This window comes from Microtus oregoni, unplaced genomic scaffold, assembly GCF_018167655.1.
Source record: "Microtus oregoni isolate MIOR12 unplaced genomic scaffold, Mior012 000013F_ref0000133, whole genome shotgun sequence".
NCBI lineage: Eukaryota > Metazoa > Chordata > Mammalia > Rodentia > Cricetidae > Microtus > Microtus oregoni.
Window position 1 is genome coordinate 1987620 of NW_024543072.1, and position 20852 is coordinate 2008471.

The following is a 20852-nucleotide window of genomic DNA, read 5'->3' on the forward strand; positions in this document are numbered from 1 at the left end:
CAGGATGTATTTCTCTGGCTCCAGTTTCAGAGTCAAAAATTATGTATTTCACTGGCTCTGGTTTCAGGGTCAGGATGTGTTTCTTTGGCTGGCCCATTTACCCTACACATAGAGCTTCATAAATTCATTTTACCATGAGTTTGTAAGTATAAACAGTATAAAAAGGACATCATAATGCTTGAAAAGATTGTTAACACTGTCAAATTTATTTCTACAGAAGAAATAGTCTTGTGTTGTAGGCGGAGGACTCTTGTTCATTCCTGGCTGCCCAGAACCGAAATAATCACACAGAAACTATACTAATTAAAACACTGCTTAGCCTTAGCTCAGGATTCTTATTAACTAACTCTGACATCTTAAATTAACCCATCCCTATTATTTTGTATTTTACCACAAGACTTGTGATTTACCAGTAAGGTTCCAGGGCATCTGTCTCCTTCAGCAGATACATGGAGTCTGACTTCACTTTCTTTTCTCCTCTATCTCTGCTTGGAATTCCTGCCTTGCTCTATTCTGCCCTGCCAGAGACCCAAAGCAGCTTCTTTATTAAACAAGGTAACAAAATACATTCACAGAATACAGAGGGGAATCCCAAATCATTGTGTAGCTGATTATAAGTGTTTTGGCTAAAAATCTTACCAAATACTTTATAATAAGAAGTCCTCAGTATCTTTTTCAGGTTGTCAATGTCTATTGCAATATGCAAAGATTTTAACAGATTGTTGCAACAAAAAGTTTTACTCTTATATAAAGTACAAAACTTTATCACACTGGCTACATTTATAGGGTTTCTCTGCAGTATGAATTTTTTCTCATGATTTAGATTATTCATATATGCAAAGGTTTTACCACACTGATTACATTCATAGAGTTTATCTCCAGTGTGTGATCTTTTATGCATTTGAAGAGTACTGTGAAGTGAAAAGGCTTTACCACACTCATTACATTCATAGGGTTTCTCTCCAGCATGTGTTAGTTCATGTCTTTGAAGATGACTATGATAAACAAAGGCTTTACCACACTAATTACATTCATAATGTTTCTTTCTAGTATGGGTTCTTTCATGCCTTTGTAGATGACTATGAAGTGCAAAGGCTTTACCACACTGATTACATTTATAGGGTTTCTCTCCAGTATGGCTTCTTTCATGAATTTGTAGATAACTGTGATAAACAAAGGCTTTACCACACTGATTACATTTATAGGGCTTCTCTCCAGTATGGTTTCTTTCATGCATTTTTAGAGAACTGTGCTGTGCAAAGGCTTTACCACACTGATTACACTCATATGGTTTCTCTCCAGTATGGTTTCTTTCATGCCTTTGTAGATTACTATGAAGTGCAAAGGCTTTACCACACTGATTACATTTATAGGGTTTCTCTCCAGTATGGCTTCTTTCATGAATTTGTAGATAACTGTGATAAACAAAGGCTTTACCACACTGATTACATTTATAGGGTTTCTCTCCAGTATGGTTTCTTTCATGCATTTTTAGAGAACTGTGATAAGCAAAGGCTTTACCACACTGATTACACTCATATGGTTTCTCTCCAGTATGGCTTCTTTCATGAATTTGTAGATAACTGTGCTGTGCAAAGGCTTTACCACACTGATTACATTTATAGGGTTTCTCTCCAGTATGGCTTCTTTCATGAATTTGTAGATAACTGTGCTGTGCAAAGCCTTTACCACACTGATTACATTTATAGGGTTTCTCTCCAGTATGGCTTCTTTCATGCATTTGTAGATAGCTCTGAAAAACAAAGGCTTTACCACACTGATTACATTTATAGGGTTTCTCTCCAGTATGGCTTCTTTCATGAATTTGTAGATAACTGTGCTGTGCAAAGGCTTTACCACACTGATTACATTTATAGGGTTTCTCTCCAGTATGGCTTCTTTCATGCATTTGTAGATAGCTCTGAAAAACAAAGGCTTTACCACACTGATTACATTTATAGGGTTTCTCTCCAGTATGGCTTCTTTCATGAATTTGTAGATAACTGTGCTGTGCAAAGGCTTTACCACACTGATTACATTTATAGGGTTTCTCTCCAGTATGGCTTCTTTCATGACTTTGAAGATTACTGTGTTGTGCATAGGCCTTACCACACTGATTACATACATAGGGTTTCTCTCCAGTATGTAGTCTTTGATGCCTTTGAAGATTACTGTGTTGAGCAAAAGTTTTACAACATTGATTACATTCATAGGGCTTCTCTCCAGTATGGCTTTTTTCATGACTTTGTAGAAAACTATGACGTGCAAAGGCTTTACCACACTGATTACATTTATAGGGTTTCTCTCCAGTATGGCTTCTTTCATGCCTTTGTAGATGACTATGACGTGCAAAGGCTTTACCACACTGATTACATTCATAGGGCTTCTCTCCAGTATGGGTTCTTTCATGACGTTGAAGATTACTTTGCTGTGCAAAGGCTTTACCACACTGATTACATTCATAGGGTTTCTCTCCAGTATGGCTTCTTTCATGAATTTGTAGATAACTCTGATAAACAAAGGCTTTACCACACTGATTACATTCATAGGGTTTCTCTCCAGTGTAAGTTCTTTTATGCATTAGAAGATGACTGTGATGTGAAAAGGCTTTACCACACTCATTTTCTTCATAGGGTTTTAATCTAGCATCTGTTTTTTCATCACTGTGAAGATGACTGTCATTTGCAAAGGCTTTAACACATTGAGTATATACAGAAGTTTTCTCTCTAGTTTGACTTTTTTCATGCCTACAATGATAATGGTACATGTGAAAGCATTACTACATTTAATACATTGTTGACTATTTTATCTGTATAAATTAATTTTACAATTTAGTACTATTTTAAAGAGGAATTATATGTTAAGGAATTATATGTTTATAATCTTGTTTTTCCCCTTCATTAAGGCTTGCTTTTCATCTTTGAAGAGAACTGATAACAGTCTTTGTTACATGGTTCACATTTACAGAATCTTTTTCTCTGCACAAGAATTTTCATGTATTTGAAGAGAACTGAAAAAACTCAGAGCTTTACCACTCTTATTGCATTCATAAAGTTTCCTATACTGTGAGTGATACTACATTTGCTAAGTGAACCAGGGCAAACAGAAATATTTACACAGTCCTAGTACTCATGGTGCTTTTCTGAAATGTGAGTTTGTTGATATCTTAACAAGAAGACTAGAAAACCAATTACTTTTATACTTGTACATCAAATTCAACAAGTATACTCAACATGGGGACTGCTACATATCTTCTATTTGTTCTGAGGGAGAGGTATGTTATATCTTTTCACATCCCTATGCTCATGTGGCTTATATACAGAGTAGCATAAGATATACCTAGTAAAGGAAGAATAACAAATATAAGGTTTCCACATAGAGTTCACACAGTTTGACTTTCTGTCCTCATAGATTTGTGGTATCTGGATTAAGGCTTCTCCACAACAGTTGCCCCTTGATTCGTGACTCTAACTGCCTCCTCACTAAACTGAACAAGTATATAGGTTAAACGACCCTTTCTATAGACTAATAGTGTATTAGAGAGTTTTAGATATACTTATCATCTTTTAACATGTATATCTTTTATAATATGAATAATATAAAATAAATGGATTGACAATTTTACAGTATAGCTCTCATTGTATTATGATTCAAATGGTAATATAGGTTAAAACATTGTTTCCTTGACTTCTTTCTTAAAAGAATGACTTGCAAATGCAGCCTACCTATCTGAAATTAAGGTATATAACTTTGTGAGAATTTAATAATCATCAATGTACTTTATTATTTACACTGTTGTTTTTGTTTAAAACATATAGGATACATTACAAATTCTTCAGAGGTACATTTGTATCAGCTTATCCATGAAAATTACCTTTCATGTCTTCTAGAACTTTGACAAAGTTCTTCAATATTATGGTCTTCCCAACTGTATCCTAAAATATAGTGCCAGAAAAATGTATGTTATATATTAAAACTTGTAAAAAATTTAGTTACCACTTGAAGCAAACCTTAAAACCATGCCTGACTTATTTACCCATTCTTCTTTCTCAATCATATTACAAAAGAGCACCATTAACCAATGAACAGTTGTCCCCTTATTTTAAACCTGAAAGATAGTTCAGTCTTACCTATAGTAGTGAGGTTTCTGTAGGTCTCCAGCATTACATCTTTGTAGAGACTCTTCTGGGAAGGATCCAGCAAAGCCCATTCTTCCCAGGTGAAGTCGACATGTACATCATCATAGGTCACTGCATTCTAAAATATCCCATATATGTGTACAACAGAAAGCATGAGTTTTACAACACTGTAAATATATACTTCTTTGACAGTATAGTCATATAATTCTAGTGCTCCTCATACTTATTCCATGACATAGACATCATAATTTAATCACCAAGTCACTTTAGAAATAAACTGAGTAGGAGGTTCACCTCTGTCATTTCTGAACCCTTTGAATGGGATATCACCTTGCAAGAGAAATGCCTACTAACCAACAATGAAAGATACATAAACAGATCAAGAGTACAGAGTACAGATAAGAGTAATTGTATGAATGATTAATCCCTAACTACAAAAAAATGAGATGAAAAAACTGGAAAAAACTGGATGCACTGAATCATGCCTCTAATCCTTGCACTCAGAAGGCAGAGGCAGGTATATCTATCTGCCTCTAAGTTGAATATCAGCCTAGTCCATGCAATCACTTCTAGGAAAGCCAGAAATACATATTAAATACCTGTTTCAGATGAAAAAATAATCAAACAAACATAAAAGACAGAAATAACTTATAGGTTTGCGCTGACGTTTCAACAAAGCGTTATGCATTCACTTCAACTCTTTATTCATCTACCAGAAACCTGAAGTGCCCCAATTTAAACTGCAACATAAATAAGATTTTACTAAAGGCACTGTGTGTTTAAAAAGTTACAAATGGACAAATGAAAACAATAGCAATTAATATGCTCATTACAAATAATCAACACAGAGCAGGAAAGATGGCTCAAGAGAAAAGAGTCCTCCTAGTCTTGCATACAGGTGGGCTCAAGGACTTACATGGGGCATCATAACTATCCATTATTCCAAGTTCAGGGTTTCTAGTACCATCTTTTGATCAATGTAAGGACCAGGTACTCACATGGTGCATATCCATGCATACAGGTAAAATACTCTTTTTAAAATAAAAATTCAAAACAAACAAAAACAGGCAGGAAGAAGGTTGTGTACCTACAATCCAATGACTCAGAAGGAACAGGCAATATTAATTTCATGAACACATGCCATCCTGGGAAACACAATGAGATACCCTCTGTCAAATTTTGAAATCCAAGATATAGGTGAAGCTCAGTACAACAACATATGTTTGATAGGAACAAAACCATCATACAACAATTTAAAAACAAAAAAGCCAAGAATACTGACTCACCTTTAATCCCAGCACTTGGAAATCAGAGTCAGAGGATCTCTGAGTTTAAAGCTAGCCTGATATATAGAGCTACTTTCAGGACAGCTACGTCTACACAGACAAATCTTGTCTTCAAAAATAAACAAACAAAAATGAAAACAGTAGGCTACCAAACCACCTTAGCACCAAATAGCAGTTAATTCTACTGAATCTTATGTGATTTAGTGATAGAGTTTATGATGGTGTGTGGAATGGAGGCTTAAAATAAATCTAACACTACCTCAGAATTGAGAAATAGATATTTATTTAGGGGTAAACTCACAAATCAGAATTCTCTGCTTGAACGGAGAACAGAGATCGGATGCAGCAACCCAGCAATCTGAAAGAGCAGCCAGGGAAGTAAAGAAAAAAAGGGGCAGATGCAGGCTCTGCATCCGCATTTATAGTATAAGAGGCCACGTCCCAGTAGGCGGGTAATCACAAGCTGTAAGATTTCTTACAGCAATGGTGGGGAAGTCATAACAGCAAAAGAAGAAAGCTGCCTGATTAGTTTCAACCACAACACAGTAGGCACAAAGAGCAGGAAATGGGTTGAGACTATAGAAATGCTTATTGTGGTTTTCCCCTCTGTATGCTGTGATTATGATTGGTTAATGAAGGAACTGCTTTGGGACTATAGCAGAGCTATAGGACAGGACTTGGGTAGGTGGGAAAAACTAAACTGAATGCTGGGAGGAAGAAGGCGGAATCAGAGAAGTCATGTAGCCCCACCAGAGACAGAAGCTGGAAACTTTACATGGGAAGCCACAGCCACATGGCAATACACAGAATAATAAAAATGGATTAAATTAATATGTAAGAGTTAGCCAATAAGAAGCCAGAGCTAATGGGCTAAGCAGTGATTTAATTAATACAGTTTCTGTGTGATTATTTTGGGGCTGAACAGCTGGGAACTAACAAGTGGCTTCCCACAACAAACTGGTGCCCATGTGGCCAACTAAAGTTCACTTAAAATCTTAGAGAGATTGGAAAGGAATTCTAGACACTAAAAAATGAAGTTTAGTCGCATTTATGTCCCCAAATGGGCTTTGCTTACTGGTGACATACTGCGGCTCCCTTAAGAGAGGTTTTCCTGATTTAGAGGTAGCAGAAAAATGCTGCACCATTTTGAAATGCCGGCTTTCTGGGTGGTGCTGCCAGCACAAACTCTGACTCTTTCTGGAGGATTGGCTATGGGGTCTGTGAACAGATTGCTAATGGCAACTTAGACCCCCTGTGTGTCTGAAAATGGCGCAATGTACATGGCTCTCGGAGGCAACAAACATGCTTCTGCCATGTCAGACTGGGTGGAGCAAGCAGGCAGGCTGTATTTGCTCTACCAATGGCACAGCTTAAGTTCATAAGAAGTGCTTAGTGTTTTAAGAAGCACTCCTGAACAGTAAAGAATTACAGATACACAATAGGACAGATTCATGCATAAAAGACCTCTAAATGGGGCATAGTGTGTTTAAAAAATGTACATAGGCTTAGGAGACAGAAGAAAAAGAGTATAGAGAGTTATAAAAAGAAGTAAATGGTTTATAAAAAGATGAAACTAAGTCTTTAAAGAGACAGAGTACAGCATTAATTAAAGGAGTAAATATAATAAAATAAATATTAAAAAGTAATAGAATAAAACCAAATAAGCCACGTAAAATGGACTATATACAGAGTGACTGGATTATGTATATTATTGTGTTTTCTTTGAATTTTTTTACTATAAAGGAGCTAAGTAACCAATATATATATACTTTAAAGGTATCATGTCTTTAGAATTTGGGTCTAAGGATTTGTTACTTTGGAAAAGAGGTTCTTCTTTTGTTTCCACAGAGGATGATAACCTGTGGAATCCTTCCAGACTAATGTGGTTTAATGAACTAAGACCACCCAAAAGGTTGCTGTGAACACCCCCCAAAAATTACTTTGCCAAATAAAAAGCAGAAATCAGTTTGGAGAGAACTATGCCCACATTCCCAAATACTGTTCATAAATGTTTGTTTACATTTAAAGGAGTGTATGCTATAGAGATTTGCATTGGTATGGATCTTGGTTTATTGATATGAATTTAAGGTCAATTTTATTATATGCATTTCTGCTCTTGATTAAGGTTTTGTATTTGTGCAGCTCATTTAAAAATGTAATGTATAATTAAAATATAGGTAAATAGTCATCTATAATAGTAATAGTCAAGCTTGTAGTCATGTTAGTTAGATTTTCTAGATGTACAGAAATGTATTTCAGAGAGATAGGGATTCTTCAAATCTTTCAGAGACTTTCAGAATATGGCATTTAAAATGTTTTAAGAGCCTAAGACTCTTCATGACAAAGAGACACATCTGCTCCTGGCGGCACCAATCTACTTCAAGAGGAAGATGGGCATTGAAGAGGCTCCTTACGGAGTTTGTTAGCCATTTGAGCAAGAAACTGTTCTTGCATGGACTGCTTGATGAACTGGACATGCAGGACCCACAAAGAAATGACTGCTGAACTTGGCTAAAGGTGAGATGTTTCTTTGGGGTTCCTTATTCATGAAAGAGTCTGCCAGACATTCTGCAGGACACAGAAGAAAGCAACTGATGGACTTTTCCATTGCAAGGCAGAACAGGTCTTCAAATTTCCTACTTCGTGAAAAAGTCTTCTGGATACTATGGGCCTGTGGGCTGAATATGGAAGCCCCAACATTACAGAACTTTGGGTGACTGTCCAGGCAGCAAGATGTCTCTGTCATTTCTAGAGTTTTGGAAGTTGCTTACAATGCATCTCCTGTTTACTTAGGTAATATTATATCCTTCTGAGGTCTTTGATGGAGTTGAAGAATTTATAGTTTTCCTTAGTTATAAAAAAGATAAAGTAGATGTAAATATTGTAACTGTAGTTCTTGCTTGATACCTGTTTTGTTATATGTAATTTTACTATGTTAAAATTAAAACCTTCCTTTTCATTTAAAGAAAAGGGGAGGTGATGTGGGATTCCCGCTTGTATGCTATGATTATCATTGCTTAATAAAGGAACTGCTTTGGGCCTACAGCAGAGCTATAGGAAAGGATTTAGGTAGGCAGGGAAAACTAAAGTGAATGGTGGGAGGAATAAGGTGGAGTCAGAGAGAAGTCATGTAACCCTGCCAGAGACGGATGTTGGGAACTTTACCCAGTAAGCCACAGCCACATAGCGGTACACATATTAATAGAAATGGGTTAAATTAAAATGTAAGAGTTAGCCAATAAGAAGCTAGAGCTAATGGGCCAAGCCATGATTTAATTAATAGAGTTTCTGTGTGATTATTTTGGGGCTGAGCAGCTGGAAACAAACAAGCGGCCCTTTTTACTACATCATATCACATCCCCAATGAGAGATTTCATCCAGAAAGGCTCCTCCTACTAGTGGTTTCACAAGCAATCAAATGAAATTTACCAAGAAGAGGCACGTGTTAAAACACATTTTATCTGGGAGGTTTTTCATTCAATCAATTACATTCTGACCTGTGTCACTATAGGCTCATGGTCATCCATGAAGAAAATTAATTTAGTCACTTCAATGATATTCATATTCTGCAATAGCCCCTATACTGTTCAAATGTTCAAAGTCTCTTCTGATGCTCAAGACAATCACTTGACAGTGACTTGTTGACAGAGGTTTCTGTCCCGCCAGGTCCCACAGTCATTCAGTCCCAAAGAAACACACAGAGGTCTACATTAATTATAAACTGGTTGGCCTATTAGCTCAGGCTTATTATTAACTAATTCTTACATCTTACATTAGTACATAAACCTTGTCTGTGTTAGCCACATGGCTTGGTACCTTTTATCAGTGAGGCATTCTCATCTTGTTTCCTCTGCATATGGGTGATGACTGTAAACTGAGCCTTTCCTCTTCCCAGAATTCTCCTGTTCTGGTCACCCCACCTATCCTTCCTGCCTGGTTACTGGTCAATCAGCATTTTATTAAGTCAATACAAGTGACAAATCTTTACAAGGTACAAGACCATTGTCCCATAGCAAATATCATCTTGTAAAAATCAGAAAACAAGTTACATCTTTCCAATAAACAATGGTACAGAATACCACTCACACTCCAAAATAGAGAAATGGAGACACAGTGAGGGAAGACTGAACCAAGGCAAGACTGAAGCATAGCAGGACAAACATCAAATCCTATAGGTCTGTTTCAGATGCACAGGGCTTCAGTTTCAACGGGCTTAGATGGCCCTATCCCTGCATCTTCTTATACATCTCTCTGGTTACTTCTACTCCCTATATTCAGCTAGTTCTCCATAGAAGATGTCTTATAGTTTAGGCATCTCAATATCTTGTGGTATCAAAATGCAACCCTGACTGTTGTGGAATATTATTGTAAGATGTATTATATTAATTTATGTTGTGAAACAATTGTTTCAATGATACAAATATGTGTTGCATTTTTTTATGTGGCATTTGTTTAATTCTGTGAAGCTGTGATACTGGGCTGGTCTAAAATATCTGTTTGGCCTAATGAACAGTCAGTCACTAGGTAGGAAAGAATAAGAAGGACCGGAAGGCAGAGAGAATAAATAGGAGAAATCTTGGAGGAAAAAAGGAAGGATGACCAAGAAAAGTATGGGCCAGCCACTCAGCTACATAGCAAAGCCACAGAGTAAGAAGTAATAAACTCCTTGAAAATCCCTGCTTGTTCCAGTAATTGGCTGCCACCTGAAACTACCTTTTCATTTTCATTTATTTCAGCCCCACTTGTTTTCCTTTTACCGTAGACCTGAAGGAATTATCATTAATAAGCATCCAACAGATCCAATATTTCATTTAAGGAATCAACCCATTATTTTTTAATTGTGCATTACTAAATTTCCAGGTCATAGGCAGACAAAAAAGATTTTGAAGTCAAAATACCACACAAAAAAACACATAACTTAATCTGTTATGGAGTCTACCATTTCCCATTGAAATCCTATGATCTCAATCTCTACTTCCTGGCATTCTTCTCAACATTTCCATTTTCCTGGTCCTACAAGAACAGCCAAGTTATTTCTGTGCACTACTTTCTATATTTTTTGCCACCTAAAGTCTAGATATCTTCTACACTCCTTCAAGAGACATCATTCTCAGGTTCTGCCTAGCAACAATATTACTTTTGACTTTCCATATTTCGTTCTAACTTGCATTTATGTTGCTCTCATTAAATCCTCTAACCAAAAGCAGCTCAGACAATGAGTGGGGTAATTTGACTTCATCATTTTCAGAGTTTAGGATAGAAAATCAAGCTAATATTTGAAGGCGAAAACCCATGGACAACAAGTGTTTCCTGGCTTTCTCTCTTACCTAGTCACTGTCTCATTCATGCTAAGATAGCTCTACCATCCAGCTCCCAAATAAATCACATGGAGGATTATTCTTACCTATGAATGCCCAGCCTTAGCTTGGTTCTAGTCAGATTTTCTTAATTTAAATTATTCTGTCTACCTTTTGCCTTTGGGCTTTTATCTTTATTCTATATACCTTTCTTTACTTCTTACTCTGTGGCTAACTGTGAAGCTGGGTGGCTGGTCCCTGATATTCTCCTCTTTCTCTTCTTGGTCCTCAATCCTTCTCTCTTTCTCCTTTTATTTATTCTCTCTGTCTGGCATCCCAACCTATCCCTCTCCCACCTAGCTATTGGCCATTTAGATCTTTATTAGACCATTCAGGCGTTTTAGGCAGGCAAAGTAACACAGCTTAACAGAGTTTAAAAATGAAACAGAAAAGGATGCAACACACTCTTGTATCATTAAACAAATATTCCACAGCATAAATGGATGTAACACACCTTCAATTAATGCTCCACAACATTTCCCCTTTTGTCTAAATAGAAAATGAAAGGTTATAACTTTTAACTTTCTCCACAGCTGCCATTGCCTTTTCATTAGCACTAAAAAGTTAAAGTTAATAAACTACTGTGCAATCTATATCTAGGGGTCTTAATTACTCCTTTCTGTTTATTAAGTGTATCTTTTAGGGGGGCAGATAAAACATTAATTAATCTTTATCAATAAAATTTGGAGTCAGATATCAAAGATCAGAGAAACAGTGGAGAAACCACCAGTGACTTCTTCCTCTTCCGTTCCTCTATCCAAAAAAAGGCCAAGATCCTCTCTCAGCCCAACCTTACTACTTCTTGTCTCCTATCTATCCATAGTCCTCCAAACCTCTATGGTATTTTTTGGTCAGTAAATAGCTAGCTCTGTTCTCTGACTTCAACCATGCTTTTTTTTTTAATCAAAATATGATCAAAATACCACACAACACCCTGCAACCTCTGATGTATCTCATTCTTGCTACTTCGACACCCTATGCAGTTCTCCATGGCAGATGTCTCATAGCTTGGGTATCTCAACATCCTGTGGTCTGAAATGTGACCCTGCTTCATATCCACCACTTCATGTAATGAACTCTAACAATCTCTTCTTCATTGGGGCTCCGTCTCTGCCAAACATAGATGGGAAAATAGTGATGACCTGATCACAGAAAAAGAATTCATGGCCTTTACATTTTGCATAGTTCTTGTTTTCTGAATCAGTATGACATAGGTGATCCTGCCAAGATTTGATGAACCCCACCAAGTTTGGACCAAATTTGCTGCAAGTTCTGTATGATGTTGCTCCCGGGACAAGGAATTACTTTGTGTACTCCTTCCAAGAATTAAGGGCTTAGCTAGATGCAGTCTTACACTTGGAGCATGTTCCTAGGCTTCAAATGTACAGCCAGACTCTTCCCTTTAATCGTTCTAAAATCCTTGATAATCTCTGCACCTTTTCACCACTAGACTGCCATCTGAAACTAACTAGTATTGTTTTTCTTAACAAAACAGACTTTTCTGATGTGGGATGTCCTTCTATGTGTGAATATGTGTTGCTTTTATTGATTGATGAATAAAGCTGTTTTGGCCTATGGCAGGGCAGAATATAGCTAGCTGGGAAATCTAAACAGAAACAGAGAGAAAGAAGGTGAAGTCAAGGAGACTCCAAGAGCCGCAAGGGGAACAAGATGTGAGGTGATAAGTCATGAATTAAGTAGCAAAGCAGATATATACAAAATATGAGTTAGCCGGGAGGTGGTGGCACACACCTTTAATCCCAGCACTCGGGAGGCAGAGGCAGGAGGATCTCTGTGAGTTCGAGGCCAGCCTAGTCTACAAGAGCTAGTTCCAGGACAGGAACCAAAAGCTACGGAGAAACCCTGTCTTGAAAATCCAAAAAAAGAAAAAAAAAATATGGGTTAATTTAAATGTAAGAGCTAGCCAGTAATAGTCTGAGTCTAAGTCAAATATTTATAATTAATATAAGCCTCTGAATGGTTATTTGGGAGCTGGCAGATGGGAGAGAAACTTGCAGCAACACTTGTTATCTCTTTCTTCTTGCCTTTTTCACTGTAGACCTGAATGAGTCATCAGTAATAACCATCCAATAGAAGCAGTATTTTGTATAGAAAATCAGTTTATTCCTTTGTAATTCTGTCTATGCACTGTCTTAGAACAAGAAATATTAGGACAAAAATATCACACAAATAATCTCTAAATTTTTCATGAAGTCTTCTAAGCACCTGTGCTTATGTACCAAGCTAAGAACACCTGATGGGGCCACAAAGAATGAAGCCAGACTTGGGCTGGAAAGGCTACAGCAAGACAAGGCTATGACTGTTTGATTGAGGACAATCAGACTTTTTATTTATCAAAAACAGAAGATAATGGCAATTTCTAGGATTGATACAGTTGTATCGATTTCCAGGATGATGTGGTATTCCCCTCTGTAAACTGTGAATATGTTTTATTCCCACTGGTTAATACAAAAAACTGCTTTGGGCTTACAGCAGTACATAATAGAGCAAGGTGGAAATTCCAAGCAAAGATAGAGGTGAAAAGAAAGGAGAGTCAGGGAGACACCATGTAGCTGCCAAAGGAGACAGATGCCAGATAGAACCTTATCAGTAGGCCACAGCCATGTGGCAATACACAGATTTATAGAAATGGGTTAATTTAAGATGTAAGTGTTACTTAATAAGAAGCCAAAGCCATTGGCCAGGCAGTACTATAATCAATATAGTTAGTGTGATTATTTCTGGGCAGCCAGGAAACAAGCGAACAGCCTCCATCAACAAAATGAAGCCAAAATGAGGCAACCTACATCAACATAAAACTCGAGAGAGTTTAAAAAAATCTAGACATAAAAGAACAGAGTTAAGCAGGACTTCTTGGTAGCCACATATTTTCCAGATGGGTTTTGTTAGCTGGCAAACTGCCACAGCTCCTATAAGAGAGGTCTTCCTGACTCAGCATTGGCAACAAAGGATGCACAGCTTCTTTAGGGAAGGGCTTCCTTGTTTGTGCTAGCACAAACAGCTCTGACTCTTTTGGGAGGTACCGCACTGAAATGGGGTCTGTGTGCAGCATGTTACAAATTGCTTAATAGAGACATAGACACACCATGTCCCTGGAGCTGGGGCAGAGAGAATGGCTTGCAGAGCTGGCAGTAAACATACCTCTGCCATGTTGGACTAAGTAGAGCAAGCAAGCAGGGCTAAGAAGTTGGTCCCAGCCATGCCTGCTTAACATTCTTTAAAAAAAAAAAAAGTGCTTCTGGTCAGAAAATAATTACAAATATGCAAAAAAAAAAAAACAGATTCAGATTAAAAAAAAAACCTGTAAATGGGTCACAGTGTATAAATGTCTGTAAGCTTGGGAGAGAGAAGAGAATCAAAGATTATAGGAGTAAAGAAAAATAAGTTATGTAAAGATGGGAAATACACAGAGTCTACATTATGTGTATTATTGTGTTTTCTTTGAGTTTTTTTGACTGTTAATGAACTGAGTACAGAGAGACATTCCATTGTATGAGCTGCTAAGCCAAACCAACATATATATTTTAGAGGTATCTTTACCTCAAAATTTGGGTCTAAGGATTTGTTGCTTTGGAAAAAGAGATTCTGCTTTGGTTTCCACAGAGGATGAGAACCTGTGGATTCCTTTCAGAATAAGGTGGTTTAATGGACCAAGATCCCCTGATAGGTCTCCATGAACCCTCAAAAATATTTCACCCAAAAAAAAATCAGTTTGGAGAGAACTACTCCAAAATTCCCAAATATTGCTTATAAATGTTTGTTTACATTTAAAGGGGAAATGATATAGAGATAATACTTGCATTTGTATAGATGTTGGTCCATTGATACAAATTTAAGGTCAATTTTGTTAAATGAATCCCTGCTCTTGTTTAAGGTATTATGTTTGTTCAGTTCATTTAAAGGTGCAATGTATAGTTAAGAAATACAAATTAATGGTCATTTATAATAGTTAAACTTATAGTCATGTTAGTTAGGCTTCTAGATGTACAGAGATATATTTCATATGCATAGGTATTCTTCAAATCTTTCAAAGACATACAGAATATGGCATTTTAAATGTTTTAAAAACTTAGGCCTTTTCATGACAATGAGATATGTCTCCTTCTGGCAGCACCAATTATTTCAGAGAACTTGATGGGCATTGAAGAAACTCATTGTGGAATTTGCCTTCAATGTGACAAGGCTAGCCATGCTCTTGCCTGGATTGCTCGATGATATGTTGTATAAACTAGACATGCAGGACCTACAAAAAATGACTGTTAAAGTTGCCTAAAGAAGGTGAGACAGTTTCTGCTTCATGAAAGAGTCTGCTAAACATTCTGCAGGACATAGAAAAAAGGTAACTGAGAAACTGCCAATATAGGTGGAACTGTCTTTGAAATTTTCCGCTTTGTGGAAAAGTCTGCCAGATACTATAGGCCTGTAGACTGAAGATGGATGCCCCAATGGTAGAGAACTTTGGGTGACTGTCCAGGCAGCAAGATGTCTCTGTCAATTCTAGAGTTTTGGAAGTGCTTATAATTCCTTAGGTTATATATCTCCTTCTGGAGTCTTTGATGGAGTTGAAGAAAGACAGTTATAATTATAAAAGATAGATTAGATATAAAACTTCAGATTCACAAAGATAGAATAGATGATAGAGTATTTTCCTTAACTTGCCAAATGTAAATAGACTAAATATTGTAACTATAATTCTTGCTTGATAATTGTTTTGTTATATGTAATCTTGCTATATCAAAGTTAAAACCTTCCTTTTTATTTAGACAGAAAATGGGAGGTGATGTGTGATTCCCCTCTGTATGCTGTGAATATGTTTTATTCCCATTGGTTAATAAAGAAACTGCTTTGGGCCTATGGCAGCACAGAATGGAACAAGGTAGGAATTCTAAGCAGAGATAGAGGAGAAAAGGCAGAGTCAGGGAGATGCCATGTAGCCACTGAAGGAGACAGATGCTGAATGGAACCTTACTGGTATGCCACGGACATGTGGCGATACACAGATTAATAAAAATGGGTTAATTTAAGATGTAAAAGTTACTTAATAAGAAGCCTAAGCTATTGGATATGCAGTATTATATAAGTAATACAATTTCTATATAATTATTACGGGTCTAGGTAGTGGGGAAATGACCAAGCGACCTCTGACTAAACCGGGATATAATGAAGTTTGCAAGCTATACAGCATATACAAGATTAATGTCTAAGTTTGATTGTCCTGTTAAGCATTCATGATTCCTTGACTACTAAGGGATCAAACAAAGAACACAAATCAGCCTGAATGCTTCACTGCCTGAGGGAATTCAACAGTATGTTGGGAACTGGGAGGTATATTGTGACCCAGGGACCATGGACTTTAACCTGAAAATCCTATGACACAGGTCTCTCGAGGCAGTTAGGTCAGGCCAACTCCGTGGTTCCCTACAGAGCCTATTGCCCACTAAAATCCTATGACCTTGGCCTCCACTGTCTGCCATTACTCTCAACATTCCCATCTTCTAGGCCCTACAAGAACAGCTCTTTGTCCAGTTTTCTGATATCTTCAGCTTTCTTATAAGAGTCAATATTCCAAGTTCCTTTGCAGCAACAAAATCCCCTTTGAGTCCCATTTTTTTCCAACTTTCTTCCCTGTTGCTGTTATTAAAGTATGCAATCCAAAGCAACTCAGATAATGAACGTATTTATTTGGTTGTTAAACCTACTTTACAATTCCTCCTTATGAGAGCTTAGAATAGAAACTCAAGTTAATAACTAAAGGCAAAATATGTGGAACCATTGTTTTCTGGCTTTCCCTCTTGTTTTGTCACTGTCTTGTGCTCAGCTAGCTCTCCTATCCATCCTAAGACTGCTTCCTCAGAGATATTGCCCACTCAGTGGAAGAGCCTTCCTATATCAATCAAAAATCAACACAATCTCTCTCAGACACCTTAATCAGACATTCTGATCTAGGCACACCCTCAATTGGTACTGTCTCAGATCACTCTAAGCTATGCCATGCTGAGAGCTGAGGCTAATTAGAAGAAAGAGACAATAATATACAAGGTTTTAAAGACCCAAAGGCAATGTACTAATCATATCAATCACTTAAGCAGCAAAAACACAAACATGAAGATAGATATGCCAGGAAATGGAAAGAGGCAAACATCTAAGATAAACAAGAGAAAACTAAAACTGTCTCTCCACAGAATCTTCCCAAACCAACAAAAACTCAAGGAACTCATAACATGAGAAATCTGAATACAAAATTGGTGAGACCATTATTTTCCAGAAAATAAACAATATACTTAGATAACAATGAATAAAATCAACAACATAGGTGGTGGGTAGCACTGAAAACAAAGACACAAAGATATATTATGCTCCTTTAAATAAAAAAACTACAAGATTCTAACAAAATCAAACTCTAAGAAATCACTGACCAGCACTGATTTCAGTTCTCTCTCCTTTACCAATAACAGAAAATGGTTTGGGTGAGGAGGGCTGTTGCACCAAAATTGGAGAGATTCACTTAAAACCTTCTCACGCCTTAATTTCATAGAAAATAATTTTGAATACTAAAAAAAAAAATCTCATTATCTTATAGTAAAGAAAAGGATGTCTGTTAGGATCACTTAGACACCATTTTGCTCCGCCTGATTGATGATTGCCTGTAAGTCTGCAATCTGAGTGAGGAAATAAAAACATTTTAAAACAAAATGCAAGATAACAGATTTTTAAAGAATCAGTGGACACCTAAAGCAACCTGTTTTACTCTAATTGCTTTATAAGTCACAAGCACTTTTGAAAACAAATTTGTTACTATTTTTTGGCATATGTTTGTGCATGAGTGAGAATGTCTTCTATATGTATACAAGTAACTTGCTGGAATCGCTGTTCGGGGTACTCTACCTCTTTGGAAACTAGAGATACCTGGTGGCGCTATCATTAATAAAGCCTATTGCTTCTTGCATCTGCTGGACTGGTTAATTGAGTCGTGGGGCTTCTCCCTCTTGGGCCTGCACCCAAATGGGTGAGGGTCTTTCACTCACATCATTTTTCTCGGAGTATACATCTTAAACCTGGAAAATACAGTCATGATAGACAGGGCTACACCATTTTATCCAGCTCCACTTTACTTGAATTACTGTAACTACAGTAATTAGGTTTAATGGTAAGTTCAATTCTTTATATAGATTCTTGTATGCATGGTCTGCGGGTCCACCAAATGGCCAGTCAGCACATTTGTGGAACATCTAAAGTTGATTGCCTCACTACTCATTGCTAATGTCAACTACCATCACAACAGGAAAGCTTCTACCCTCCTTCTTGCCCATCCTTTTTCTGTTGTGAATACACTGGCTTTACAGTTGGTCAATGAACTCAATTCTTACACAGGTCCCAGTTCACTTGTAAATTCACAATAAAGTCTACAGAAGTTGGAGGATATTCATTCACTGATCTCTTTCTCCTTCACACAGGCCAATCGAGGTCCAGCTTGGAAGGAGTTGCTGGACTGTCTTTCCAGCACTGGGTAGCAGAGGCAGGATTAGGTGTTCAAAGCAATTCTCAGTTACATAGTATGACGTAAGCCTGAGCTATAGGAGACACTAATATAAACCAATTGTTCTCAATCTTCCTAATGCTGTGGCCCTTTAATATAGTTCCTGATGATGTGGTGACCCCCCCACCTATAAAATTATAAAAAGTTCACTCCTACTTCATAACTATATTTTTGCTACTGTTATGAATTATAATATAAATATCTGTAATTTCTGATGGGCTTAGACTAGTCCTGTGATAGGGTCATTTGATCCCCCAAAGGGAGCTGTGACCCTCAAGGTTGAAAAACCCTGCTCTAAACTGATATAAATATATAAATAAATAAACAGCACTTAAGAAAAAATAGAATGAAATTATTTAACTTGGAAACATTGAATAAATAAAGCAGCAATGCATTTAAATAAAATGAATGTTAAAAATAATACCAATAATTGATGTTTTAAAATGATAAAAATAGTAGGAAGAACCCTTATCCATAGTGACTATGATATAGAGTAGGCCCTTCCCTGATAGAGAGAATGCCATTAATAAGAGACTATATTGGCAGACTAGGTGCAGTATGCCCACAGGAGGTCAGTTGTGAAAGAGTGGGCACAGACCGGCAATGGAAGAGGTTGCTCAGCTTCCACGTAAAATGTTAGCCACTGAGTGCTGTAATCTAACACAGGGAGTTACATTCAACTCCTGTTTCTCAAACATCTCAGCTGACTTAACCGTGTCAACCAAGAGTGTACATATCTGCACAGCTTTGCTAACTGGAGTTCAAGCGACCCTCCCTAAATTGTACACCCACCAATTCTGACTGTCTTCATTCACATGGAAGGAATTAATACCTGCAGGGAAATTACAGAGAAAGTCACTCACCATGCCCCCTCAGTCCTTTGTAATGGAGAGCCCTGCAGCTCACTGCCTTCAGCTCCAGTCCGTGACCTAGCTATTATCTAATCTGTTTTCTCCCGGCAGTGTTCCTCCTCTTCTGGTCTGAATGGAGGAGCCAGTACTCCACACGCAAATCCTTTCCCTGTTCTGCAATGGACAGTCCACTATGTGGCTCAAACTGGGAATTTTAGAACGCTGTGGTGCTGCAGACATGCAATCCAAGGTTTAGTGTTTAGTCAAGAGGACAACAAGGGCTTTGTGGGGCTACGGACAGGGTTCAAATACACTTCAATCAGAGTCGGAGACCTTGACTCCAAATCACTTTTCAAAAAGACTAGAAATGCCAATGTTCTAGAATTACTATACTTTTATGGCACACCAGGACTTAATGGGGTTGTGACCCTGGAATGGTCGCTTGAGCAGCATTAAGAGGGTGGTTTTTAAATAGAGGGGTGGGTACTTCTGCTGGTTGTAAAACAGGGTTGTCTCCTTGGCTTTGGGAATGTAGCTGGTTGATCCTGGAGAACAAACATTTACATCTTATTCTAATCTCTAACACATGCGGTTAGCATACCACTCTGCTTTGGAATATTTGGGCTGCAGCTCACCCTTACCTGCTTTCTACTTTGTGACTTAGTGTTTCCTAAGAACTGGTAAGTCCTTATGCCGTCAATTCTACTCTTCTACATCACAGTAGCAGCGGAGTGCTACTCTATACAGGAGATACTATTTACAAGCTCCACAGAATTAACTCTTAGATGGATCCTAAACCTAAATGTTAAATGTTAAAAGTGCAGAACTTCTGGAAGACAATAGAGGCACCACGGCTCTCCAACCTTGGCAAATCTGTGTTACAGAGCCAATACAAGCACTAAGGGCGCCGGCATTTCAAGGTGATATCAACAAGGATATTTCAAAGCACAGTCCCTCTCCCAAGGCTCTGCACAGACGCAGTCAGGAGAGTGAAGTTGCTCAGAGACTGCCAGTCGGCCCAGGAAATACAAAGAACATGCAGGACCACTCAGACCACGCCGGAGTATTAAGGACCAACAGAAGCACGCTGGATGATGCAGACCCAGGCAGGAATATGCTGAACTCTGCATACGATCACTGGCTACCACACAGCCAGAGGAGGATGAACCACACTGGCTCCCGTGGCTCAACTAGCAGCTCCTCCCAGTCTGGGGATAGCCCCAAGCTCACCGTGTCGTGGCTTTCCAGCTTTCCCATGCCGTCTGCTCAGCTGCCTGCAGCAACACTCTTAGCACAGCACACAAAACCACCGGTGCCAGCTTCTCTTCAAAGCTTGGAATTGGGGCCGGAAGGACCAGGCACAATTTCTGACTGACAGGTCAACTAGAGAATCTGATTGGCTAGTGAGGTCTGAATGACAAGAGCACCTCCCATAGGATTATACTGTGCTTAAAGACACAGTACAATGTTTCCAGGCCCTGCCTTTCATCTGAAAACCCTTTTCTGAATCAGCAGAGATGCGTTTCCGTAGCATTTGCCCCTGGCTCCAATAGTAGACCCTGCTATCTCCAGAGGCACTTCCCCTTCTCCTTGACACAAGGTGACTCACTAGTTTGCCACTTGTAGCCAGTTTGACTTCCAAGATTAGCCATCACAACACT

The 20852-nt window shown here is 38.0% G+C and overlaps 2 protein-coding genes across 2 annotated transcripts; both read right to left on the minus strand.

Annotated features, from left to right (window-relative positions):
* Positions 1–477: 477 nt before the first annotated feature.
* Positions 478–2022, minus strand: LOC121455062 (zinc finger protein 431-like). Its single transcript, XM_041662586.1, has one exon. The coding sequence runs from the start codon at positions 1907–1909 to the stop codon at positions 1022–1024; it is 888 nt and encodes a 295-aa protein (XP_041518520.1). The 5' UTR covers positions 1910–2022; the 3' UTR covers positions 478–1021.
* Positions 2023–3870: 1848 nt separating this feature from the next.
* LOC121455063 (zinc finger protein 120-like) lies at positions 3871–20533 on the minus strand. Its single transcript, XM_041662587.1, has 3 exons — positions 20422–20533; positions 4131–4257; positions 3871–3935 (listed from the first exon to the last, which is right to left on the minus strand). Exons 1-3 carry the CDS (start codon positions 20446–20448, stop codon positions 3871–3873), a joined length of 219 nt encoding a protein of 72 aa, XP_041518521.1. The 5' UTR covers positions 20449–20533.
* Between the last annotated feature and the right edge of the window lie 319 nt (positions 20534–20852).